The 27,920-nt window shown below is 37.1% G+C and overlaps 1 protein-coding gene across 4 annotated transcripts in view; it reads left to right on the top strand.

The window, feature by feature from the left end:
- Positions 1-27,920, top strand: part of THSD7A (thrombospondin type 1 domain containing 7A) — a 427,484-nt gene that overhangs the window by 208,767 nt on the left and 190,797 nt on the right. For all 4 annotated transcript variants that reach the window (XM_034668383.1, XM_034668378.1, XM_034668381.1 and 1 more), the window contains exon 3: positions 25,565-25,813. In XM_034668383.1, the coding sequence (XP_034524274.1) occupies positions 25,565-25,813 (249 nt within the window). The remainder of the gene's footprint in view (positions 1-25,564; positions 25,814-27,920) is intronic.

The raw sequence follows: 27,920 nt of genomic DNA, 5'->3' as shown, positions 1-27,920 counted from the left end.
TAATAAATAACTCTCCCTCCCATAGAACCCAGGTGCCTTTCACACTGCTGCTTCTGGGCTGTTTGTTGTGCTATCTCTTTAAGGGTAGGGATTCAGTTTCCTCTCACCCTCCAGGATCTCCTAGCTCTGGGCCTGTGGGGTTTTTTTAATTTCCAGATTTTATGTCGTGCTGGTTATAAGAACTTATGAAATTCAGTCTCTCTGGTTTTCAAAGCCAAATGTTATGAGGATTCAGCTTCCTCAGTGTAGGGGTCTGGTTCTCTCCCCTCTCTTAAGCAGCTGCATCCCTTCCTCCTGCAGACAGTCCTGTGAGTTCCTCTAATTCCTGACTGTGTCTCCACCCTTCCTACCCTCTTGATGGGGCCTCTTCTCTACATTTACTTGCAGAATTTATTCTACCAGTCTTTGGGTAATTTTTGGGGTCATTTGCATTAATGAGAGTGTTATCTAGGTATACCTATGGGTGGAGGTAAGCTTAGGGTCCTCTTACTCCACCATCTTCCCTGGAAGAGGAATTTTCATTAGCAGAAAAAGATAGTTTTAAAATAATCAGATGGTAAAGATCATTGAAAACAAAAGGAGAAAAGAATACAAACTCTATCTTACCATTAGGTTCTTTAAATCTCTTTCAAAAGGGCAGTTATATAGGTGGAAATAAATCAATGTGTATTTGATTTTACAATGAAAATAAACACCTTTTTATATCTATATACTAGAATGACACCAGTGTTAAGTGATTACTTTTGTAAGTATATACATTTCACTGTGAATATGTCTTTCTGCTAAGATCATAGAATCTCAGGTGAGTATGTCTTTCTGCTAAGCTTATAGAATCTCAGGTTCTACTTACACTAGTCAGAGAAGGTATTTTAAATTCTAGAAGCATCCAAAATATCATTAATAGGATATTATTTTTAGATACATCCTACTAAGCACAGAATAAAATTCTCTTTGTGTCGAAGTTTACTTTTTTTTTTATTTGAGAGAGAGCATATGAGCCAGGTGGGAGGGGCAGAGAGAGAGAGAGAGAGAGAATTTTAAGCAGTCACGATGCTCAGTGGAGAGCCGGACTTGGGGTTTGATATCACATCTCTGAGATCATGACCTGAGTCAAAGTCAGGAGTCAGATGCTTAACTGACTGAGCCATCCAGGTACCCCAGAAGTTTTACTATTATGATAAGGATATTTAAAAATAATTTTTGTATGATTTATGATATGTAGTAAACCCAGTACAAATATGTGACAGCCAACAGCATTGAATATTTTGATCTTCAAATACATCATGGAGAGTTTCCTGAAGAATTACTGCATCATAGATTTTTATTGCAAAATCATTTATTACCAGCATTTCTTAATTGTTTCATCCTTGTTTCTTGACTTGTAGGATACTGCATTTGAAATAAAGGTGGATTCAGAGAGAATTTATTAATATTTTTGTATCTTTAAATGTCAGAGGCTTATGTCTACAACCACCCCTCCATGATAGACTCCTGTGACTTACTTCGGAAAAATGTGGGGTTTTCTGTGTAATGAAGGAGATTAACCAAAGAAAGGAAAGTGAGATAAACTGTATCTGTGATTAAGAAATAAAAAATATGAAAAAGGATTATTATGGAAATTATGAAGAAATTATCATTAAAAGGATGTCATATATAGAATTATATAAGTTTTATAAGATACCTTGGCAGAAAGAAAGGGAAGGGTAGAAAGGAGCTAAAAAGAGAAGTGTAAGAGTTGAAATGAATTGAAATTAGTTTTAATTGAATTTGTCGTGATTTGGATAATACAGTGTCGAGCAAAACACATAACGGATCATGTCATGTAACATTAATTTTGACAACTGTAAATCAGGCGAGGGAACACGATGAAATCATCATGAATGATGCATGTGCTCTGCTGTGTCATTCTAATTTTAGACTTGCAAATTTGATTTCTGAGGCTGTTTGCATTTGAACAACCAAAGCAAAGTGTTGTGAAATAAATCAATTTGAGAAGAAAACATTTCCTAATGTGATTTGTGGAGTTCCTTGGTAAGAGTGCACTGTTGACATATTTTTGCATAGTTTCATTTTACCACCTACTTTCATGATGAAGCTGACAGTGTGGAGTCCAGGGGAGTCAGAGGAACAAGTAAAGCTGAGACTGTGTAGGAAGTGGGGGCAGTTGTCCTATTTTGTTGCTATGAACATCGCTGAACAGTCCATAGTGAGCTTTTATTGCTTGCCAGGGACATTTTCTGAGAATAGCTGATGGAAAAGTTGAACAAACAGTAGTAATGGAAAAGATCTAGTTCTGTCTTCTTGGACCTAAATTAGTTCTGCTAGATTAATTTGCCTTTGATAGTGGCACAGGTTATCATTCATGTGCAGTATTTTGTCACCTGGGCTGTGAACTACTTGAGACTATCTCTCTGATCCTTGTCCCCTGTCCCTCTGCTGTGAGAGGACTCTGAGGAGGTGCCCAGCGCTTGACGGCTGCCAAAGGATGAAGCAGATTTTGTCATTAACACCTAGTAAACATGGCCCTAAAACTGCATCTGTTGTTTTGCACTGATCACATCTATTACAAATGACCATATTGACGGTGTCAGCTTTTAAAGTTACAATTTTAGTTGTGTCTTTATATACATAATCTCTTTACAAATATTGTATTTTTTTATTTCATTTGTACACAAATGTATGATAGTACTTATATATGTAAATTAAGTTAATCTAGGACAGTAACTTCAATGCCATAGGTCTACCACTGATTTAAAAAAAAAAATTCGTGAGGCGCCTGGGTGGCTCAGTCGTTAAGCGTCTGCCTTCAGCTCAGGGCATGATCCCAGGGTCCTGGGATCGAGTTCCACATCGGGATCCCTGCTCCGCCAGGAGCCTGCTTCTTCCTCTCCCACTCCCCCTGCCTGTGTTCCCTCTCTTGCTGGCTGTCTCTCTCTCTGTCAAATAAATAAATAAAATCTTAAAAAAAAAATTCTGGTGGATTTTGTCCAGAAACTTTTTAAATGGCAAAATGGATAAAAATATTTTAGATTTCTTTAAAAAAAAAAGATAAAACAAAACAAAAAAACTAATAGTGGAATATACTTCAACAAAAGGAAATGATTGTTGAACATTCATTGGAACTACAACTTTAGAGTGTGTAAGGGAGAAAAAAGGTATAAAGTAAGAATAGGATTATCAATTACTTAGATGACTAGTTTTTATTAAGAAAAATCATCACACAAGAGATCAGATGTTTGTCAACTCCTCGGCTTGCCATTACCAGCTACTCTCTGGACCTGAGAGAGGAGTACACTGTATGGTCAGGGAGGGTTGCACCAGACTAGAGCCTTTTTCTAGGTGATAGAGGAGCAATATTTGATAGGGACAGTTTTTTCAGCATTTTCCACTTACACAAAGGTGGAAATGATATGAGATAGGCACAAATAGAATAATTATAAAATAGGCACATTAAAATAATAAAGACATAAAATAGGAAGACAGACCGCAAAGTTAAATACCAATTACACAATCAGAAAATCGTAAGAATTTAAACTGTCTCAGATAGTAGGATCACTTGATACTTATATTTCTGTGTGTCTTTCTCCGTTTTGCCTATCTTCTTAAAAGTACAAAAATGAAAGAAACGGTCCTTTATTTAGCTGCCTATTTTAAATTAAAAGCTTAGATAAAACTCATAAGTCATATCAAAATTGATCTCTGAAAACAGTTGTTTGTAACTAGATATGGCAGCAAAGATCGTAAGTGATTCAGCTGTTTGTTGTAGTATTTGTTGTGGTCATCAATATTATAAAATTACACTGAAACTGGTATCTGAAAGCTTTGAAAATCCAGTATGTTTCAGTAACAATAAATTAAACCAGTTTATTTTTTTTAATTTCCTAATCATGTCTGTAGTCTTATGTCCTCTAGTTTACATGTAAATATTGCATAATATAATTATTTAAAAATATGTTATTACTCTTTATACATAGTGGGAATAGATTTACTGTTTATATAAATAATAATGTCTTTAAACTGAGAGTACAGTGTTAAAATATAAAGCAAAAGGAAAATCTACCTGGAATCCAACCACCCTGAAATAACCACTATTAATATTTTGGTGGCTTAGGGCGCCTGGGTGGCACAGCGGTTAAGCGTCTGCCTTAGGCTCAGGGCGTGATCCCAGCGTTATGGGATCGAGCCCCACATCAGGCTCCTCTGCTGGAAGCCTGCTTCTTCCTCTCCCACTCCCCGTGCTTGTGTTCCCTCTCTCGCTGGCTGTCTCTATCTCTGTCAAATAAATAAATAAAATCTTTAAAAAAAAATATTTTGGTGGCTTTACGTCACATTAGGTATCTGTAACGTATCATATAATTTTACGTAAGTTGGATTGTATTATGCATGTTAGATATGCTACCCCCTTTTTTACATCATATTAATACATCAAGCACATCTCCTTTTCCCCATGGATATGTTATATTAACAAGCCGTATTCATATAAGTCTACACATATTGATTATGCATATGCATGCATACAGCTAACTTTCTTTGTTCATTGTTTTTTTAATGGATCATATTGTACATATTTCATTTAGTAAATAAAACCCTGTGGAAACCCTTCCAATTTATAAGGAATAACTCTAATCCATTTTTCTTAAATTCCCTGCTGGAGATTAACTTTATTTCTGGTTTATGACTACCAGGACCAGCCATACATGAGGAATCATATAAATATCCTTATATATATGTCTGTGTGAGTTGGTGTTTTTCTTTTTTAGCACATATTCCAGGTATGGAATTGCTGGGTCAAATTTAATTTTAAAAGATTTTTCTAGATGCTTTCCAAAGAGGTGCTAACACCTAACATTCCCCTTACTAGTGTTGAAGAGTATCCTTTTTCCCTTGTTCCTCTGAACAAAAGCTCTTAATTGTTACCAGTCTTATGCAAGCTGAAGTTATATGACAAACCGGAGCACTTTATCATTTGTACATGGTTTTTTGCGTTTCTGCTGTCATGCATCTATATATAAAATGAACAGAACACATGTTCATTTCTCCTCTGTTTGTGTTTCTCTTTATCAGTTTGTAATAGCTTGTGTTACAGTAATTCAGTCTTTGTAATATCCATTTTAGATTTTACACATTTATCAATCTGACTAGCACAAGTTTTGAGTTTTTAAAACATCAAATGTCTTTTTTTCTACTTCTGCATGTTCCTTTGAGGTTAAGGTGAGCTTCCTAGTCATGGATTGCAAATTTAGTCTCCTAGATCTTCTTAAAAGACTTATATTGTGTTTTAATTTTAAATTTACATCTTCTCTTTCTGGAATTTAGTCTGTGTTCGTATAAGACAGGGCTTTAGTTTTATGTCTGTTTTTTTAATTTACTTTGGCTGTCTGGTACTGTTTTAAATAGGTCATATCTTCTTCATTTATTGAACTATCAATATCTTGTATATTTTAGAATCTGATTCTGGATTCTCTATACTATATGACTGATTTATATATCTCTTTCTATATGATACCATATGGACATGTCTATAATGAATGTGTAATATATTTTGCTATATGCGAAAGAGCAAGTACTCCCCTTTCTGCTCTTGGTTTTTCATGCTTTTCTAGCTATTCTAACACTGAGGTCTTTATATCTAATTCTAAGATGAGCCATGTGATTTTAACTAGAATTATTTATATTTGAATGTAACTATGAAATACTATCAAGACATAGTTTTTTGTTTCTTCTGTTCTTATATCATGTTTTTAACTAATATATTACAATTTTTTATATAGATTCTGGATATTACTTGCTGCACTTGTTCCTAAATATTTTGTAGGTGATTTTTTTCTTGCTAATTATGGAGAGAATTTTTTTTAACATTTCTGTGTCTAGGTGCATTTACAAGGGAAAAACTATTTGATTTGTATGTATTTAACTTACATCCATCCACATTGCCAATTCTCTTTTTAATTCCAAAAGAGTTTTATTAAAGTCTCTTGAGTTTTCAGATTATATTATGATAGCATTAACAAAAGAAATTTCTCTCGCATCTTTTCCAATATTTATGTCAATTATTTAATCAGCATTGTATTTTTAGTTGGAAGAACTAAGCAGTTGCAACTTTGACAGTAGTCAATACAGTTTTGTTCCCAGGGGATGTATTTAAGTTTAAAATAACTATTTTAAATTATTAGTACAGAAGAAAATATCTTATCAAAATCAAGTCACTTAATGGTAGTATAGTATTTGAGTTCTTTTTTATCTTTAGAAGTTCTGCAAATAGTTAGAAAACCTTCAATTTATTCTATGTTTTAAACTGAGATTGATCTATCATAAAAATAACTAAAGAGGAGAGGCTTTAGAACATTGAGTGTTATGGAATTTACCCAAATTGAATCCTGTTTAAGGAAGTACAAAGTGTTAGTAGTTAGATTTTGTATTAAATCCCACTGGAGCTCAGAGCTGGCCATAACACCTATGGTCTTCAAATGCAGTAATATGTGTTCTTTCTCTCTGATTGCTAATTGAAGAGAGACTCTTGATAATGACAATTTTCAATTAACTCTAGATCTCTTAAATAGCCTATTACTTAAAGAAGAGTCATTTAAGCATTGAAACAAAACATTGTGGTTAATTTTCTTTTATCCTCATTCACTTCCTAATTAGACCAGACATTAACATCCAACAAAAGGTATTTAACGTAACAACAAAGAAATTGGTGATTGTTGATAATCTGTGATAAATAGAATGCCAAATAGTGTGAAGTATTTGTGTCACTTGTCAACAATAAAAATGCTAGAAATTTGTATATCTATTTCAGGCCTCTGTTAGTATTAATATATAGTGATTATAATGTTTACTTCCAATAAGGACTTGGGGGTGATTTACAATAAAAAAGCTAAATGAATGAAAAATGAGTGAACGAATGATCTATATGTATATACATGCATAAATGCAATTAGTGAAAGAAGAGGGAAAGGAAGATATTAAATGAAGTGTTGGAATCACATTTGGAAGTTGGTGACAGTGATTGATAACGGAAGTTAGATTGAGAAACCTGAACAGCTAATAGAAAAAAAATGAAACGTGATTTGTTACTTAAAACGTATCTGTGTGCACGTGTGCATGCAGACATGCGTGGGTATTGTGCGTACACTGGTTTCTTCTGTCAGTTGCTGGTAAATATTGAGAGCACAAGTCTATACAATAGTTCTGCAAAGCAATTTAAGAGGCATCGGGGTACTATGGATCAGAGAGAAAATTTGTTTTGGCTAGAGGAAATCTTGGGCTTATAGAATGTCTTGTTTACATATAGCTGCATAAACTTCTCATAGTTATTTTGCAAAGCACTAATATACCATCACTGTGAGGTTCTAAAAATATTGCTTATGTTATTTATTCAGCAACTTTTTTCCGGAGTCTCTTTGAAGAATAAGATGATAATTACCTTTAAAAAATTAAATTAATGGTTAAGTTAGAGACTAAAAATCAATAATTTGTGAGAATTCACGGCCTTTTTCTTTACTTTTTACTATTTAAGTGCTTTCCCCTTTGCCTTCCCCCCCCCCACAAAGGAAATAGGAAAAAGGCTGCCGGAGAGCGTTCTCTCAAGAAAAGCAAGGTAGAGCAACAAAAGAACTAGACTTTTGTGGGGTCTGTGGGTTGTAGTGAAACAAAATATTGGGGAGAGTTTCACGTGGCTTGCCCAAGTAAGAGAACAAGAATGCGCAAGGAACCAGGAGGGAAAGGTTGAAAGAACTGAAGAGCGAGCCCTTTCCTGGGCTTTAAGTAAGTAAGAGAATGAGCAACTTCATCAGTGCTGATAGAAACTGCATTTTCTGGACTCCCTTTGATGTGTGAGAAAAGACTGAAATTTCAACTTTGGCGATGCTTCTTAAATATCACACCATTCTTGGATGAGATAAAGCAGTGCTCTCCAAAATTTACTCTGCTTCTCGAGATAGCCTTGGATCACAGTTGTCAGACCATATTGTTAATGATAGGACACATGCCTTACTGGTATTCGCGCATGGGTCCTCACGGGTTGATTTTATTGTATGTCTAACTTAGTGGGAGGAGAGAGGTGAAACCAGAACGCCATGCTGAACTGAATTCTGGGTACATTTTGTGATGTTGCATTTCCCTCTTAAAAGCAGAGAAATTGAGAACTGTGGCAACTTCAAGAAGGAGGGAATGGCAAATGTGTCAAAAGTTACTTAGACTAGCAGTGTGCTTATTCTGGTGCAGAGAAACATAAATATTAAGGGATTATGGCTTTTTTTTTCTTTTTTAAAATTGTAGTGTATTACAAAGGAAGTATCACAAATCAGTGAGTAAAGGAAACTTCATTCAATAAATAGTACTGTGACATAGTAATATATAAGAATTTAGTGACAGAATTGTTTTTAAAAATACTAGTATTTACAACAAAGTAAATACTGGTGAGATATTTTTAAAATGTTAAATAATAGTGGAAAATAAAAGAAAACATAAAGAGTATCTAATTTGTAGATGGACTTCCTCCATTAAAGTAATTAAAATAATGGAGAAAATCAGACTTCAAAATTATATAATGCAGTGGATGAAATACACTGTGCGAGACCAGACAAATCTGGATTAAATCAATGTTCTTCCATTTATTTCCGACAGACTACATTTACTGTAATTGCATATTACAATTAGAACTGGTAGCTAAAAGATAGCCAAAAGAAACATATATACTTCGGGACTAAAAAGGAGATAAAACTAAAGAATTGAAAGCTATTTATAAATAATAGAAAATGAGTACACTATATATGAAAATATATAGTGCAGTACTTGGCTAAAGTAGGAACTGCAGACCTAAGTGAATTTATTAGAAAACCAGTGTACTGGTCAATTTTCTTATCTGCAGATAACAAAGACCAAACGAAAGCAGAAAGGAGTTTATTATTGGCAATAGGCAGAATTCTTGGGAAAGCCAGAGAAACAAGCTTGGTTGCCACAGCTGGGAGAATGACCCAGGCCCACCAAGGGACAACTCCAGCAGTGGTCCCCTGCCTCTACTCACTGCTCACTCCTCAGCATCCCTCTGCCAGAAGCTACATTCTAGCTGGTGAAGAATAACCAAACACTTCTGTAACCATTTGCCTCTGTCTCAGTATGATCACCTCCCTTAAATTGCATGCAGTTGTGTTCATACCCCTTCCAAATTGCATATACCACATTGGTCTGAAAAATCTAGGCCACACATATAACCCAAGCATCAAGGGAGTTGAGATGGGTGGTCTTCCTCTTCCAGGCCTCTGATGTACGAAGAAGATGTGTTCCAGGGAGATTGCAGAAGAGTGGAATAAGACAATTTGTGACATTTGCCGTGGTCAGTCCCCTCCTTTGGATACTCAATATTTATAATATTTTGCTCCCATCCTAATATTGCAAATATCATGGTAACACACACGTTATTGAAATCGCACTAATCTTTACAAAGGAAAATACGTTCACCTACTCCCCACTGCCTTAATTAGTCACTAAATTCCATCCCTAGATGATATTTCAGCTACAATCCAAAATCTATATAAATATATATTATGACCTTATCCACCACCAGCATGCCCCATATAAACTATAATGGACAATAGAGAGGAAAAATTAATATGATTAATACAAATGAACATGTATATGTGGTAGAAAACAAATGAAAGCTAGCATAGCCCTGGTTTCTGTAAGTGGTTACAAGGCCATTGCTATGTTATGTGTACTTCAATGAATACTACTTTCATTGTGTATTCAGTTGTCCTTTCATTTTCAGCTAGAATAGTAGCTGTTCAGGAACCTTTTTCCAGTGGAGTGACCCAAAACTTTAATGCCCCATTCACTTAAGCTTACTGGATATGCCTTCGTAGCACTAAAGATAGCAGTACGAGGATGCACCTCCATTCTCAAGCAGTGTTTCCATTTGCCCATGATGATGAGAACCAATCACCACAGCAAACTAAGTAACACCTGCCCTTTTTTTGCTAGTAGATTTAGTGACATGAAGAGCCAAACACAACCTGTGGTTGTATCATCTTCTGAGTCACTAGAAATACTGTCTCCTTGTGGAAACATTCATCACTTAAGAACTAAAACCTATAAAGCAGGATGTCCAAAGAGGTGCAAACTAGAATTTTTCAAGTGGATTATTATATGTCAATCCCTCGCCTACTTTTGGGTTCCCAGAAATATATATTTTGGCTCTGGGAATAATAGCACCATATATTTGCTGCCGGTTCAGGTAAAACTTTCCAACTTCACCAACTGTTATTTCCCAGATGGCACCTCAGCTGAAACTTCTTTTGACTGTTCTATCTTTCATAGGGCCAATTACTTCTGGATGATGAGGTACATGTTAAGACTAGTAGATTTCATTGTGGTCATAACATTGCCTTCATTCATTCACTGGAGAAAACAAGTTCCCTGGTCAGAAGCAGTAGGATGCCATGACTAAGGAGAAGACATTGAGTAAATCTCTAGAAGGTGGTGCTGGCAGAAGCATGGTGAACAGGGAGGCAAATCCATAGCCAAAAGAATTGTCTATACCAGTGAGATCCAACTGCCCCCGTCTTCCAGGATTAAAGGCTTAATCTACCTCCAATCACAGATTCTCCCAGTGTGGTGCTGTACCGGTGCTCGGGCTCAGGGGCTTAGGGTTGTTCGCTGCCATTGGCAAGATAGACACTCAGAATGGTAGCATCCAGTAAACTTTGGTGAAGGGAAGTGCATGTTTTGAGCTCATGCAAAACACTTACCTTTGCCAGCCTGTCTACCTTTTCCATGAATAAGCCCTGAGGAGACTAGAGAAAGAAAATAGCTGACATTCACGGGGGGAAGTATTCAAGTTCTAAAGAAAAAGCATGACTTTGTACAAAAATCTGAGACCGTCTGTTGTGGTTATTCCATGACTGTTGGTTCCACTGAGCTGTAACAGCCAAGTTCAGAGCTACTGGTGCAAAGCCTGCATGAGCTAGAAGTGCTTGGTTTGTTTGTTTTGCTTTGGGCCTCACTCAAGACTGCCAAATTTACTTGGTTTTCCTAGTAAATGCATCAGATCAAAAGAACTAAGCGTTATGTATGCTTCCTCTATAATCCAAGGAGTTCCACCAAGCATTGTGCCTTTTCCTTTGTGTAAGGAGAAGCAAGATACAGCAATTTGCCTTTCACTGTGGATGTCCCCTGCCACAGATTTTGGACACTTAGAAAACTCACTGTGGTGGAATCCTCTGAATTTATAGCTCATCTATTTCCCACTTCTAATGCTCAAATATTTTACCAGTGACTCTCAGGTACTTGCTACTCTCTGATCGCAAGCATTGATGAGCATGTGTCATCCATATAGATGGCCTCTGGCATGATGATATTAGCAAAATCCCTGCATAAAAATCTGTGGCAACCCTAAGGTAAGATAGTGAAACTCTCCTGTTCACCTTACCATGTGAAAGCAAAGAGGAGGTAGAAAAAGCCAGTTAATTTACACGAAGATGTTCATTCACATTCAGAGAAGTACAAAGTAAGACAGCAGTGAGTTAATCACTTATCACTCTTTCAGTTTTAAAGACTGTATATAAAAGTTTTATAATATCAAGTTTGGGTTAGGATTTGATGAAATGGGACTCATACACTGCTGATCAGCATAAAAATTAAGATTGTACATTGGAAGATGATTTGATAATACTATCAAAACTTATTATTAAAATATATGATCCAATAAAATCATTTTTGATACTTTGATAGATTGCATACATGTATTTACATAAACATGAACATGTTTAAGGATGCTTGTTTGCAAATATGCAGTGTATCTAAAAAACACACATGTGATTCAAATATATATATATGAATACTTTTTGACAGTTTTTGATCCTCAAAAACATTTAACAAATATAAAAAAGAGTTAAAGTTCTGAGAAAGAAGGATTTATTTGTGAAGTTCTTTGAAAAGAGCAGCTACTCTTTTCACCTCATAGCTAATAAGAGGCTTTTCCTTGAGACCTGTCCATTTCCTGGGGTCCAGCAATCTAGTTAGATTGGCCTGATAGACTACTTTGCAGTGGTAGTGCTAACAGAATACTGCTGTGCCCTCGGGGCCCGATGGGGTAGGTCCTAAACTCTCCAAGATACTTATGGCAAAGGCTGTTTCCTACAGACTCTAGGAAAACCATGCTATGAAGAGGGAGAACAGCATGGGGTCATCTTGGATGATGCTTAGTAAAGCCACCCAGAGGGGCATGGAACCCTAGCAGCAGGAATCTGGTACCTTTCCCTTGGGCAGTTCAGGATATGATAGGTTGGGGCTGGGTGTGCTGTCATGAAGGACTCCGTTTCTCAGCAGGACCTAAGAGGGCAGCACCTATAAAACGAGAGGGCCAGCAACAGCAATTCTATAAATTCAGCAAATTGCTGGTCATTTTTGGGTCACAGTTACCTTATCTGCAAAAATTGAAAGATCAGTTAGGGATATTATCTTGGGTTTATATATACATATAAAGCACACACACAAGTATATCTGTGTGCTTTATGATACTTTTATGAAACTTAAGGCCAGTCATAGCAATGCATCCTGGATTAACCTACCACCTTCAACACCCTCCTGTGTTTTTATATATTGCTTTGATTCAGGAAGTTTAAAGCCCAGTAAATTATGTTCTAATATTATTAAAACTATAAATTTATTGCATTTGGTTACAAATACAGTATGCAAAACAGCTTTTCTGAATGAATAATAAGATATAATGCCTAGCAAACCATTAAATCAATGATGATGGTTATTATTAATATTAATGAAATTGATCATGAATATTTATTACCTTGTAAACATTTAATGTGCAGTAATTATTTTTATAAGTAATATAATAGGTCTGCCTGAGTACACAGTTATCCATCAATATTAGAATTAATATACTCTGAAGAATAGCTTTATTAATCAGTTATCATAGAATATGTAACACAATAAAATAACATTGTAGTCAATCCTCCCTTCCCAAAATGAAAATCTATATATTTAAAAGTGCCATCTGCATATAGTTAATGCATTGCCTTCCTTCTCTAAAATAAAAATTGGATTCATTTCTTTTATTACACATTAAATGTTGATTTAGTTAGATCTTTCTTAACACTTTAAATAGATACCTGCAATAAAAAAAAAAACCTTGCATTTTAACTGAAAAATATCTTTCCAAATTCTCATAGTTATGACAAATATATACAATTGTAGTTGAAACATGAGATTCTTTCACTCTGGTTATTAGAGGCCAGATCAGACTTCAATTTATAACTTGAAGCCCTCTCTGTATTATAACACGTCAAATAGGTATTTAAACAGGAAATCTGCCTTCTCCTTTTTATTAATCTCTCTGAAGCATCCTCTTCCATGTAATTTTTAATTCAACAAAAGAGATTTCTACCACTAAAGAGAAATAACTTTGAGATTACAACGTATGTATATTGGAACACAGTGAAAAAAAATGATGAGATAGAAACGAAGCCAACAACAGGCACTTTTCCATTAAGTTGAACAAATATTCTGGCAGGAATTCCCATATACTTATAATGACTTTTCATTTTTCCTGTTTATTGCAATTTATCTAAAGATGTTGATTTTTAAGTCCTATTTCTGAATGTCTTGGTTTTTTCCTGAGCCTCTGGGAGCCTTTGAGAATGCATTATGGAACAGCAAATAGAATTATCTTCTTTTAAATGATTTAGCTTTCCCATTTCTATCAGTGTAGAAAGAACTAAGCAAAGTGTGTTCTTCATCCTACAGACTGCATATTTAAAGAATTTATTAAAGAGTTTTTGAGTAGTGGGTAGGATGTTTTAAAGTACTATTTCTCAAGAACTCTTTATCTCTTGCAATGTAAAGCCTCTTCTCTAGTTTTATGACATTTAAAATACCCATTACTCCCTGTACTCACTGTGTTGACAATGATTTCTTTCTGTTTGGTTATCTGCATCATGTGGTTTATCAATTGAGTGTATGTCACTATTTCTTCCCCAGCATTGAGGAAAAATAAACGAATGAATAAAATAAAGCTGCAATATTTGAGGAAGACTAAAGTTCAGTAAGGAGAAAGTAGTATCATACACCCAGAAATAAGAGAGGAACCAGACAGTAAGACATCAAATGCCCCTTTCACTGTCAGCAGAAATAACAATTTTAGGTTGACTTGAGGTAGCTTCCAGCGAAGAAAGTTAATATGGAAGTTAGATTCAATTATGTAACTTTATTTGCCTCGTCTTTGCCATCATCTTCAAAGCTCACATTTGTAGGAATTAACCATTTTCAATTAGCTTTCATATCTGTTACTCACATGATTCTCACAATTATGCTGTCAAATATAAAAGCCAAGTGCTGCTATCTCTAATTTAGAGACTTGGAGAAAATCACTGATTTGTTCAAGATCATGTTACGAAGGACAAGTATGCAGGTCTTTCCACTCTCTCCAGGCCGAATTCTCTTTACTTCTTTCACTAGGTAAAAAGAGAGAGAGAGAAAAAAAAATGGCACCAGAACATCTAATTAAGAAAAACTTAACATTGGCCCCAATATTTAAAAAAACAAAAACAAAAAACAATAGACTAAGCATGTCTGGATGAACTAGGAGTAAGGGTCCAGGAATACCTGTCACTAAAGTCCCTTTAGCCTCCCCTCTAAGGCCACACTGTCCTATCCTAATAGATGTTCACTTAGACCCTCCTTCCAGTCTCCCAGACCTCGTCTCTTTTTAGGCAGCTCTTTACATGTTGGGCAACAATAACACTTTTGTAATCCTTCCCCTCTGTGAAGCAGATTTTCTGCCGCTGATCTGAACCAGTTCAGCCTCTCTGCCCATCCTAATGGTCCACTGTTCTTAGGGAGCAGTTCTGTCTCTTTGTCACAGGAATTATTCACATAAGTCTCCTCGATTCTGGACATATCACTTGCTAATTTTAATTCAATATTTAAAATTTTCTGTTAAATTCAGCATTCAATAAAAATGTCGTGGGCTTGAGCAGGTCTTTGAAAGATTAAGACAGCCAAAAGAAATGAGAGAGGAGCAGGAGCTGTGAGGAGTTGGATGGATGTAATCTGCATTCTACATTTTCATATCCTTGAGAAGATGATAGGGATGGTATGAAGAACCTTGAAAGTTAGGGGGAAGGGTTCCAACTGAGTGCCGTGAACGCTAAGCCAGCCGTTGTGAGTTCTTGAACAGGTGATAAATTAGATAAATAAAAGTTTGTCAGGAAAGTCATTCTGACAGGGCAGTGCAGAACAATTAATACAGAAGACAAATGAAAGAAAAATGGCAGCTCAACCCCCTACTCCTGTCACCAGACAAAGAATACTTGGCTCAGGACTGTACGAGTGGAAATGGAGGGCAGAGATGATTAAAAGGATGCTCTGCATAAGGATTTTGTGATAACTTGCTGCTAAATTGGCAGGGGTGGAGTTGACAATGAAGAATCAGGAGGAATGGGAGAGGCAGCAAGCCAGTTTGAGGGGGAAATGTTAGATTCCATTGAGAGCTATTGGATTTGAGGTAAATAGAAATATGTCCACAGTTATTTCAGTTCAAGGTATGGTTATGAATGTTCATCTAAGAGAATGAAAGTTCAGAGAAAAGAGAAAAAAGGGAAATATTCTAGCATCAGCAATAAAAGCAGGAAGAGTTGGCATTCTTTTAGAATAATTACATTGATTTTCTCACATTTCTATGAATTATGAATTCCATTTTATGATTAAGTGCTATACTAGTTTCAGTAATCACTGGGACCACTAGCTTAAGCAATAGAGAAATGGAGAATTGGGCAGATTAGGTGAATGTTTATGGAATCCAGTGTTTTAGTCAACATAGAAAAATTTTCCAGGGGCACCTGGGTGGCTCAGACAGTTAAGTGTCTGCCTTCAGCTCAGGTCATGATCTCAGGATTCTGGGATTGATCCCTGCATCCTTGGGGCTCCCTGCTCAGCAGGGAGTCTGCTTCTCCCTCTCCTTCTCCCTTTGCCCCTCCCCCTGCTCATTTGTGTGTATGTATGCTCTTGCTCTCCCTCTCAAATATATAAGATCTTTTTAAAAAAATTTTAATTTTTTTTCTTAAAGATTTTTTATCTATTTATTCGACAGAGATAGAGACAGCCAGCGAGAGAGGGAACACAAACGGGGAGGGGGAGAGGAAGAAGCAGGCTCATAGCAGAGGAGCCTGATGTGGGGCTCGATCCCACAACGCCGGGATCACGCCCTGAGCCGTAGGCAGACGCCCAACCGCTGTGCCACCCAGGCGCCCCATAAGATCTTTTTAAAAAAAATTTTTTCCAGTCATTTTCACTGCCCCAAATCTTTCTTGCCTTTAACTTCTGTCCCTTAACTTGGATATATTTGACCTGATTTCTCTCTGCCTTCCATTTGTCATGAGAATTATGACAGTTAACATTTGAATTGATACAGGGCACGTGTTGTGATGAGCACTGGGTGTTATTCACAACTAGTGAATCATTGAACACTACATCAAAAACTGATGGTGTACTATATAGTAGCTAACTGACCATAATAAAAATGAAAAAAAAAATTGAATTGATACTTGATAATTCTTTTAAATAACTCATACAGAATATTGTGATATATAAGAAAAATAGTATTTTATCTTCATCTGCATTTCCTGGCTCACAGATCCAAAAACACTTGGAATTTCGTAAATGTTGATAATGAGCAAGGTGCCTTTTTTTATGTTAATGAGGTGACTTTTGGAAAGCACCTAAAGAAGGCTGATTGTCATTGGGGCCAACCCTGTGATTAGAGGGTCTGAACTTTCAGTGCCACCTCCCACCCTTCTGGGAAGGGAGAGGGGCATGACATTATATCAGTTGCCAATGGCCAGTGACTTAATCAATTGTACCTATGTAATGAAACCTTCATAAAAAAACCCTAAAGGATTGAGTTTGGAGAGCTTCCAGGCTAGGTGAGCATGCAGATGTGCTGGGTGGGATGAGAGCGGTGGGCCTAGAAGGGGCATGGAAGCTCTGCACCCTTTTTCCATGCCTTGTCCTCTGCAACTCTTCCATCTGGCTCTTCCTGAGTTCTATCCTTTTATAATAAACTGGTGATCTAGGAAGTAAAATGTTTCTCCCAAGTTCTGTCAAACCCAAGAAGTGGCTCTTGGGAACTTCTGGTTTGTAGCTGGTTGGTCAGAAACACAGATGACAACCTGGACTTGGAACTGGCATCGGAAGGGTGCTGGGGGCAGTCATGTAGGATTGAACCGGGTAGCTAATGTCAGCATTGAGTTGCATTTTCAGACACCTTGCTCATGCCCAAGAATTGCTCATTGGTACTCATTGGAAGCCCTCGACTCCACATGTTGAAATTGGGTACAGAGTCCACAATAATACCTAAAATACCCCCTGTAGTTATGTTTTCCTTCTCTTTTTGTTTACTTTGAGTTTTCAAAATACAGGCAAAAATTCCTTAATGTTAAGTATGACTCTGATGAGAAGAATTGCCAAAATTAATCCTGCCCCGTAACACCATTTTAGAAGTCTGGTAGATGGGTTTTACCCTGCCTCATCAATCTATGTAGAGTTTTCGCTTGGGGTGGCTTTGGGATTGTGCCATGAAGCTGCACTGTGGTTCGCCACCTGGAACAGCATGGGTGATAAGGAAGCAGCTGCATGAAAGCCTTCGCTGTGTGAAAGGATGGAAAATGTATGTACTGGCCCTTCCAGGGAGGCCTCATTGCTGTAGCAGTTTATCCCATTACTAAATACGTGCTGCGCTGATAGCCTCACATTCAGCTGCTGACCAGCAGCGTGGCCCTCAGCTTTAATAGGGAGCATATGATCACTCCAGCTGGCAGGTGACACCATTTGGCAACATTCCCCAGCAGCTCAACAAAAGATTTTCAAACATCAAAGCAAGGGGAAAGACCTCTGCCTTTATAAGGAAAGTGGTTTGACTGTGCATGCATTTTGCTTCCATGAGAATTATTGCTTCTAACTTGCTGAATTCTGTAAAGGAAAGGGCACACTTAGAGAATGAAATTAGCTTGGAAAATTTGCAAACTGTTCATTCAAATTGATAAATAAATGGTAAATTACAGGAAATTCAACTTTGTGTTTAAAAAAGGAATACAGCTTGAATATAAAGATGGGAGAAGTGTTTTTTTAAAGATTCTATCTGAAAACACAAGCCGGTGAGAATTTAGATTGGTTAGACTAGGAAAATTTAAGAGTCTTCAATTTTATCGAATAAAGAGGCCTTAGAGGTCTTTTAGGAAAATGTAATTTCACTACATGGGAAATTTATGAAGCAGAGTGATCTGTACCTGATCAGTAATGCCACTTGAAAGGAGCAATTTAGGAATATCTTGGGCCTCTAGATTATGAGTGACAGCATCATTTTCTGTCTTGCTACAAACTGGGAACTCCTCTTGGAAAAACTGGGCAATCCTCTCAGTCCATTCATTTTTTTCATTGAAAAAGCAAACAGTATATTAGTAGGAAAAATAAATATATCTGGGCATTCTCTGGATATAATTTTAAAATTAAATCTGTTTATATGTAAGCATAAGACATGGGACTATAGGCATGACTGTCAGTTGGCTGATGGCTGTTTTAGTGCATGTGAGAATTGCATCTACCTCAGAAAGCATGTCCTTTTTTCCTCAGGTCATCAGTAGAGTGGCAGTAGTGCTCTCTAAGTGCTTTAAGTCTCGTTACCCTTAACATTTTTCTGGCCAGCATTGCGACAAACACTTTGATTCTTGGGGGAAAAAATACCTAATCAAATTAAGAACAGAGTATACAAGCCTGCATATGTTTTCCTTTACACAAACAAAGTGATACTTGAATCTACTCTGAACACCAAATTTATTTTTTCATATTACAAAATTTGGGGATTCTTGTTAATATTACAAGAAGATTTAGGGTAAAATCCTTTATATAGAAAATTCTCCTGTAACATGAAAAGTGTTATTTAAGGCATTTGCATCTTAACGGGAAGAAAACATGTTCTTTAATTCAGTTAGAATTTTTAAGTGCTTATAGACTCATTCTACAATAACAAAAAAAGATATATTACTATGAATCTTATTTACAGATAATACGTTCTTAAGTGCCAAAGTGATTTATGTTTCTAAAAAGTCCCGTGAGCTTATCATATGCTATAGGCCTCGTGAAGGAGTAGCATTGAGCTAGGTTCAGGGGCTACCACACGTGGGCTGGCTCGTCAATCACCCCATCCCACTGCACCAGTGTGGTGCTTCTCCAGCTCTCTACAGCAAAGGATCAGATGTTGGCTGCTGGTTTTCATTTTTGTTTTTGCTTGATGTCTTACTGATCAAATAACACAGTCCTATTGTATGTTTAGAATATAGATCTCTCATGCCATACGCATCTCTCCACTGCATGAACAAAACCGGCCTGTGCGCCCTGGTCATCGAATTGCATCCAGAGATCATGTGCTTGGGTCTTGCAGACTTCAAACTGCTTTAAAAATGCCTTGGTACTTCCTTTTGACTCCTGGGATTAGCTCCTGGCGTACCCTTAACAAACAGTTGCCCTCACCCATGGATCGCTTTTTGAATAGCACTGTTCTTGGAAGATTTTTCTGTGCTACAAAGGCAAAAAACTCTATCGTATTTTTCAAAGTTGCTTGCAGCCTGGATGTAATTTAGACTCCAATCATGTGCTAGAGCTGGGCTTGGAATCTGAGCTGAGATCCTTAGGAAGAGAGAGAGAAGTACCCATTCCCCGGGGGAGTTTGTGCCAGGAAAGTGGCTTCCTGAAGCCACAAAAGCAGCTTTATGGATTAGAGAAATGGCGGTGTGATTCTGAGGGCTGGAATTTGTCCTGGAGGCTTGGTTTAGATGCCTTCTCCTGTAGCTTATCCAATTATTTTATAAACCATCTCATATCTGGTAATAAATCTTATTGTGTGATCTGCTCAGTTTCTGTCATCTAAGAAGTAAGGGCTAATACTGCTAAAGATTTATTTGTCAACTATAAATATGGAGTGGCTTATATTTTTGGAGTGGTGGGGAGTTACCTGGAGACCAGTGTTCTCAAACTTTATTGTGCTCATAGAGCAGCTGAGAATGTTGTTAAAATACTGATTCCGATTCCAGAGAGCAGCCCGGGGACCTGAAATTCAGCATGTCTAATAAGTTCCCAGTTAATTACAATGGGTGGTCTATAGAGCTAACATTGAGTAGCAAAACTCTGGATTATGCTAAGCCTTCAGGAACAGTTTCCATCTCCAGGGCCCCAGACTGCAGATGTTAGGCTGCAACAAGATGATGTGAAGCCATTCTGACCACTTTGTTTCTTTCCCTGAATCAGAAACAAAGTGCCATGGTGACATACAACTATAACTGTCTTTTTCTTTTTTTTTTTTCCTTTTCTTTTTTGCCTTATTAGGAACAGAAAGAGAAAAAGATTGTTTTTATTGTTTTTTTTTTTTTTTAATCAAGAGAGAAGGAGAGAGTGGGGCACCTGGGTGGCTCAGTTGGTTAAGCATCTGCCTTTGGCTCAGGTCATGATCCTAGGGTCCTGGGATCGAGCCCCACAGTGGGCTCCCTGCTCAGTGGGGAATCTACTTCTCCCTTTCCCCCCCATTCATGCTCTTTCTCTCTCAAATAAATGAATAAAATCTTTAAAAAAAAGGAGAGAGAGAAAAGGATTAAAAGAAGATTCAAAGCAAAGAGGCGTCAGACGGTTTTACAAGGTGCCTCTTCAATGTATTCGGCCTACCTATTTATAAGGGACACATATCTCTTACTAATAGCTTATGATGCCATACTTTCAGTCTATAATTTTATCTGCTTCCCGTGAAAAGGAATTATCTTCACAATGTGCTGTTTGGGGNCTCTTCAATGTATTCGGCCTACCTATTTATAAGGGACACATATCTCTTACTAATAGCTTATGATGCCATACTCAGTCTATAATTTTATCTGCTTCCCGTGAAAAGGAATTATCTTCACAATGTGCGGTTTGGGTCAGGGGGTACATCAGGCCATACTTGGAGACTTTTCCTGGGCGTGATGGACATGCTATCTAGATTTGGAAAGAGTTTGCTTCAGAGAAGCAAAGAAGATGGGAGATGAAATTCTAAATGGCAAATAGTGTAGACAAAAGTGGGTAGAATAACCAGGCTACTCTTCTGTGGATTCAGTTAGGAGAGTGGGCAGAGCTGCAGGCTACTGGGGAGCAGGACCGAAAGTTAATTCTGGCTAAGTGACAAGCTGAGGGAGGGCAGTGGGAGCAGTGACAGCTTATGGAGAGCTTTGATTACCAGAAAGGAAAGTTGGGACTAGCTCCCAAGAAAATGAGGCTGTTTAGAAGTTTCTATTTAAGAAGCTAAAGAAGGATAATGGTATTTTAGGAGATGAATTAGACTACCTTTAGAAAGAAGGTATATTTTCACAGATGTTATAATTATTAAATGGGCTACAGAAATAATTTTAGGAAAAAAAGATTTGAACTCAACTGCTTTCTTTTTTGTGTTGTAATTTGAATAACTCAAATTATCGAAAATGAAACTTGTAATTTATCAGTTTTAACCTTGACCTGAAATTAAAAATGTTAAAGATGTGGATAATCAGAGCTTAAAAGTAACTGTCAAAAATGTCAGCGCTCTGTCATCTCTTAGTAAAGTCTTTTTAAAGACAAGTATTGAACTCTGCTCTCCACTTTTTCTTTTTTTTCAATATTTATCTGATTATTTTCTATCTGATATAAGGTGCACTAAATCACATCTGCTTCTTTCTCAAAGCCAGGCTTTTGTTCCGTTAAGTCTTGGCCATCGGGGTTATCCTGAACATGCCATGTAAAGGAAAAGGAAACTGTCACAGTGACCATCACATCTTCTGCCAGCCACCCTTGCAAAGGCACAGCCCATGCCTTGGACTTTCCGAGAGGGGCATGTTCTCATGATGAACCAAAATGTGTAGTACCCCTAAGCTCTTAGGGTCAACTTTTTGCCTGGCCAGAATAAAGGAGAGACTGGTACAGGATGGCAGCTGAATAATTTAGTAACCACGGGTCATTTAGTTGACCCTTTTTAGTCTCACTAACATTCACAAAATGTTTACCAAGGCCTAAATTGGACCCAGGGTGTGAGCCTTCAGACCCTCCTATTGCCTTGGCTTTCAACTCTGATGTGCTCATGATTATTAAAAGTATACAAGCCATCTAGAACTTTCAACTAAACCCTGACCTTTAATTCTGGATCTGCCTGCTGATTGTTAGCCTGTTGGATATGTCCTGGATATGTCCATATCAAATCAAGACATTAATGTTAAAATCATTTATCAACTGCCAGAAACTTGCTTCTCATTCCATTTCAAAGAAATGCAGTGCTGCTCATGAATTTGCCAAAGTTAAAAACTTCCAAGCTATTTAATGACTCCTTCTCTTTTAACCCTTCCAACTGTCCATTGGATTGCATAGTTTCTAACTCATCTTTTCTTATAGTTGGTACCTCCTTTTAATTCCTGTTGCCATCACCTTGGTTGGCACCTTTACAAACCTCATAAGCAGAAAGATTTAGTTGGAATCCCAGTTCTGTTATTTACTAGACATAAGGGAGACATTTAGATTGCATTTCCTTATCTTAAACAAATAAACAAATGACTTTCCACCTTACAGAGTAGTTGTGAGGATTACAATTAGATATTATAGGTAAAACTCAACACAGGACATGGCTCATAGTAGACATTCAGTGAAGCTTAATCTCATGTTCATGATCATACCTTTCTGCTTGAGCATTGCCTGGCACATAGTAAGCACTCAATATATGATTCTATATATTGATATGTGCATTATATTATGTCAATGACATCATCATAATCATTATCATAGTCTCTCCGCCTCCAATCTTGTGCCCTAATATTCCACCCTCTACCTCACTATCAAAATGTATATAAAATACAAATAATGTCCTTTTTGCTGCACGTCTTTCAGTGGTGCTCTCACCCACAGGAAGTGCTTTTCTAGATCATTGTAACTGCCCTTGATCTGACCTAGGTTTATTCCAGTCCTATTTCCACTGTACAACACAAACTCCTTACATTGAGGTCAAGGAAAAATCTGTGTTTTTCCCACCAACCAATGGCTCTTCTCTTTCATATCTCCCTAAATTGTCTTTATCTTAATCTGACAAATTCTAATACATTGTTTAAAATTCACCATAGTGACCATAGTGACTAACCGACCAAGGAAATATATTTGTTTTGGCTTTTCCATAATCACTAATTCCTCCTTAGGGCAAGCAGCACATTTACGAAGTGCATGGATGATACTGGAGTGGTGAACTAGCAATACTGGTTGATTGACAATTAGCCAGTAACTTTGGCATTGGCCTCAACTAACTCATTTGCCCTAACAGATTGAGATTTACAGTTTAAATTGGAACAAGTAGGAAGAATGGTTAAGAAAATGGGCTCTGATTTTTAAAAATCCAAGTTCAAATTCCAGTCTACTACTAACTAGCTATATGATCTTGAACATGTTCCCTAACCTTTCAGAGACTCCTTCCCTATAAAATGGAAATAATAATGGTACATATATAAAAGGATTGTTGGGAGTCTCCAGTGAGGTTTACACTTAGGTTGCATATACCCAAGACACACATGACTACCCGAGGCCACATTTGGCATCAAGTCTGCTTGGAAGGATATAGAATAGGAACTTGACATGATCATAGTTTCAGATGTTCCTCATCTGGTGGGAATTCTCATAGAAATCCATGCAACACAGCTCAAATGGAAGAAAAGTTCTACATCAGACAGGCCTAAGAGCTGCCCTGGCTTAAAAGTCTCATAATTCACAGAAGCAGGTATCTCTTGAAGCAACCCCATGGTCATGGCCTGCAAGGTCCCTATAAAAACAAGCCCTGTTCCAAGAGTAGCCACATTCAGGGAAGCCCAAAGCTGTAGCTTTCTACCAGATATTTGTAGCTTCCCCAGTGCAGGCAGAATTTATCCAAAGGGGCCATTTTATGATAAATAATACTATGTAGTAACCTAATTAACTTGGATTACCAGGGTAACTAACTGGAGGCAGTTAGCTGATGGTCAAATTCTCTACAAAAGATTAAAAGAAATTGTCAATCCCTCTGCCTGCACATGGAACATGAACTTAGAAAGTATTACATAGAGGATAATATATGCATGTTTTACAAATTAATACAAATCTGGAAGATAAGAAATGTATCTAAGAGGAAATAAAATATGGAGAATTTTATAAAGAGAGGCATTATACAGGTGATGATCTGGTCATTATTTTGCCTGATTTTTGTGAATGAACTCATAAGTATAAGAATGAAAACTTACTACAGAGGAAGTTTTGCTCCATAGTCAATGTTGTACCTCATGTATTATTAATACTCAATACATGCCATTTGAGTAAAAATTGGGTTTTGATCCTTTCTGTTGCTGTAAGAAAAACGAGCTGACTCACAGGGCCCTTTTACCACTATTCTCAGATGATTCTTCTTCCCAGACCTCTCAACTCAGACAAATTGACTTTGATGCTTTGAGCTCTAATTGTCTCTTAGGAATGCAATTTTCGTACACATGCCAGTAGAATTAAGAAGATTGAATGTGAGTTGTTGCATTAGAATGGACCTGCCTCTCGGTATGGTTAATTACCATAGTTAAATATAGCACCTGAATGACGAGACAGAATTATCAGTACATTCTCCCACTGGAACAGATGGCTCTGTCATGGCGACAGGCTGCCTGTGTCTTGTAAACATGCACTATTGGTTATTGAGAATGGGCAAGAGTTCAACTAAGAATCAGCACAAGGCCATCCAATTCCAGGGAAACCACTCAGAGTGCTATGCCCGTAGTCATTGACATTCATAACATCATCTTCATATGTATACATTTTAGTTTAGAATCCAACATTCCTCTAATTCAAGTAAGAGCAGAGAGAGAAAAGTTTGAACATAAGTACTTCACTGATAAGTAAATATGGGAGATCTTTTGAGAGGGTATTCTTTAATACATAAACAGACATATTTCTAATGTTTATGATATATTTAAGATACCCATATGTATATTGCATATTAAAATATGAACTAGAAAAGTTGATCTATTTGAATAGGCATATATTGTCATTGTAAGTGGCAGCTAAAGTTTCAAGTGATATTAAAAATGTTAACCTTATATTTTCTAGTTAAAACAGTATTGTATTAAGTTAGCCAAGCGTGTTTGTTTAAATCACTCAACAATGAAAATTATATGTTAATAGCTCTTGGTTTCACATTTTCTAAATTAAAACAAATCTGGAATGAGTGAAATGAACAATATGATGAACTTAGTTTCAGTTAATTTTGCTCAGTCCCTTTATTTTCTATTTCCTATGAATAGTTTAACAACTCTTACAAAATAGGAGGAAATGCAAATGTTAGCTTTGAGTCTAACTGCTTTTACACATCATAAATGTTGATATATTTTCAATGAAATTGGAATTGTACCTCCAAGTAGAAATAAAAATGTCCAAGCTTATTTTACTCTAGAGTGTGGAAGACAAAGTTTGTAACTGCTTATGAGTCTGTGATGAGAATACCAATGTTCTTTTGCAGCTTTTGCCCGCAAGAGAAGCTGCCGATGACCTTCCAGTCCTGTGTGATCACCAAAGAGTGCCAGGTGTCAGAGTGGTCAGAATGGAGTCCCTGTTCCAAAACATGCCATGATGCGGCATCCCCCAAAGGCACTCGTGTCAGGACACGGATCATTAGGCAGTTTCCTATTGGCAGCGAGAAAGAGTGTCCAGAACTTGAAGAAAAAGAACCCTGTGCGTCTCAAGGAGATGTAGTTGCCCCCTGTGCCACGTGAGTAAATAAGGACCACAGCTTCTGCTGCTGTGACGTCTCCCCAAACTGTGTGTCTCCCCACATTCACTTACCCAGTTGACGCTAACTGAATAGTATGCTGAGAAATAGGGATTTTTACAAATTCTAAGTGGAAAAAAATGAAATACTGTTTTTACAAGCACTGTCCTTAAAGAATTCTGGTTTTACAGAATAAACGTTTCTTTAGCAGGCTATATTTCCAAATCTCCATGAAGTCTTAGATTTTTAGCAGCAATTCTCTGTTTATGTATTTTCTGTAATAGAGATTGATATTTCGTCTGTAAAGGGGAAGAGAATATACGGGCCACAGGTGTCTCTGTGGCACTGACTCAACAGTACCATTGGAACAGGAGATCATATATAAACAAATGAATGGATCTGTTCCAGTAAACCATTATTTATAAAAACAGTGGACAGGTTGGATTTGGTTCTTGGGTCATGGTTTGTCAACCCCCATTTTATAACGTAAAGCAAACTTTCACAATATAGGTTCCTGTTGCTTATTAAGCAAGGCCTATTTAAATTTTGGTACTATAGATAACAAATCCTATTGAGTAGGGTAAGATACTACACCAAAACACTGAGACTTGAAGCTCCTTGAGGACAGGATTGTGCTTATTAACCTTGTTTTGTTTTGTTTTGTTTTTTATCACCAGCATATATCACAGGGCCTGGCACACAGCAAGTGCCCAATAAATGTTTATTGAATTCCGATGAAGTAAGGCTGATTCTGAAATATTTAGCAGTATATCCTAATTCTTTTTATCCTTAAAAAATATTTCTAGAAACATTACTGCGAAATATCTTGGCAATAAATACACTTGAGCTTAGTCTGAATATAGAATATAAAACAACTTAGAGAATCTTAGTTTCTCAGAGACATGCGCAAGCTTCATTGAAAGCTTTTCTGGAATGTTCCAAACATTTAAAGAACATGCATACAACGTGAACTTCATGAGCCAGTGCGGAGGAAAATTAATCCTACTACTACCACTTCAAACAATAACAAGTAATAGCAAAGATAGTGATGATTAACATGAGACCTTCAATTACGCAGCACTTTGGAATCATCCATTCTCTCCGATGTAACAAGTGACTGAAAACTGCAGGGAGTTTCCTTCCTAACTTCTCTGCTTGTGCCAGTGACCCTGTGTTCCTCTCTACATAACAGGCTTGAGGAAGTTGTCACGATCTCCTGTGTTTTGTCTCCTTTGAGTATCTTCCTTTTTTGCTTCAGGCTGGGTGTTTTATTCTTTATGCTCTCAGATATTCAAACATCACTAACAAAATAAATATATCTTCTGAATCTCTTTCTTCTCTCCCCTTTTGGAGGGTAGCATTTCTTTTTTAGCCTGTGTGACCAGTTTATATTAGGAAAAGTGTAATCCTAGGATGCCCTACATTCAGACTCCATTCTATAAAAAATACAATTCTTATTTTAACTCCTCTAATGAATGACTTGTTTGGTTGGACTTTCCTTGCCAACCCCCCCCCCCAGCCCCCTGCACACCACCCTCTTACTCAGGGCATTAATTATCCATGGCTTTGTTTTTGTTTTTTGTTTTTCTTTTTTAATTTACTTGAATGCTGTACTTCCTTTATAAACATATGTCAAGGGCATTGTTCCTTGATACCCCAGTCCTGCACCTGTGTTCAGCCACTTATAAAAATGAAAACCATGTGATGTGAAGGTCAGTTTGACTGTCATGAAACTACCATTGACAAAGCAAAGCACCTAGATCAAACATCTGAAGGCCCATTAACTTTTTTGTCTAATTGAGGTGAACATTAGCACGTCCATTTGTACCTGTGTTGGCTGTTAATCTGATTACTGAGGAAGCATCTTGGGTAAAGTAACACAAAGTGCTACATGAGCCATTTTCTTTGTGCTTTTAGAATATCCATTTTCCTCGAGATGGAGGAATGCCATCACTTTCTATCTTTAGTGGCATCGGGAAATGGTTCCCTGGCTATCTCCTTAAAGCACGTGTTGGGCTGACAAGCCCCCGACATTTCTTTCACATCATAATGTTGATTGGAGCTTTAATTTAGAACCGCAGATCGGCTTTCCTGTGTTCCACTGATT

The sequence above is a fragment of the Ailuropoda melanoleuca genome, chromosome 1, assembly GCF_002007445.2.
Source record: "Ailuropoda melanoleuca isolate Jingjing chromosome 1, ASM200744v2, whole genome shotgun sequence".
Lineage (NCBI taxonomy): Eukaryota > Metazoa > Chordata > Mammalia > Carnivora > Ursidae > Ailuropoda > Ailuropoda melanoleuca.
The sequence above is the reverse complement of the archived record's forward strand: the minus strand, read 5'-3'. Positions and strand labels throughout refer to the sequence as shown.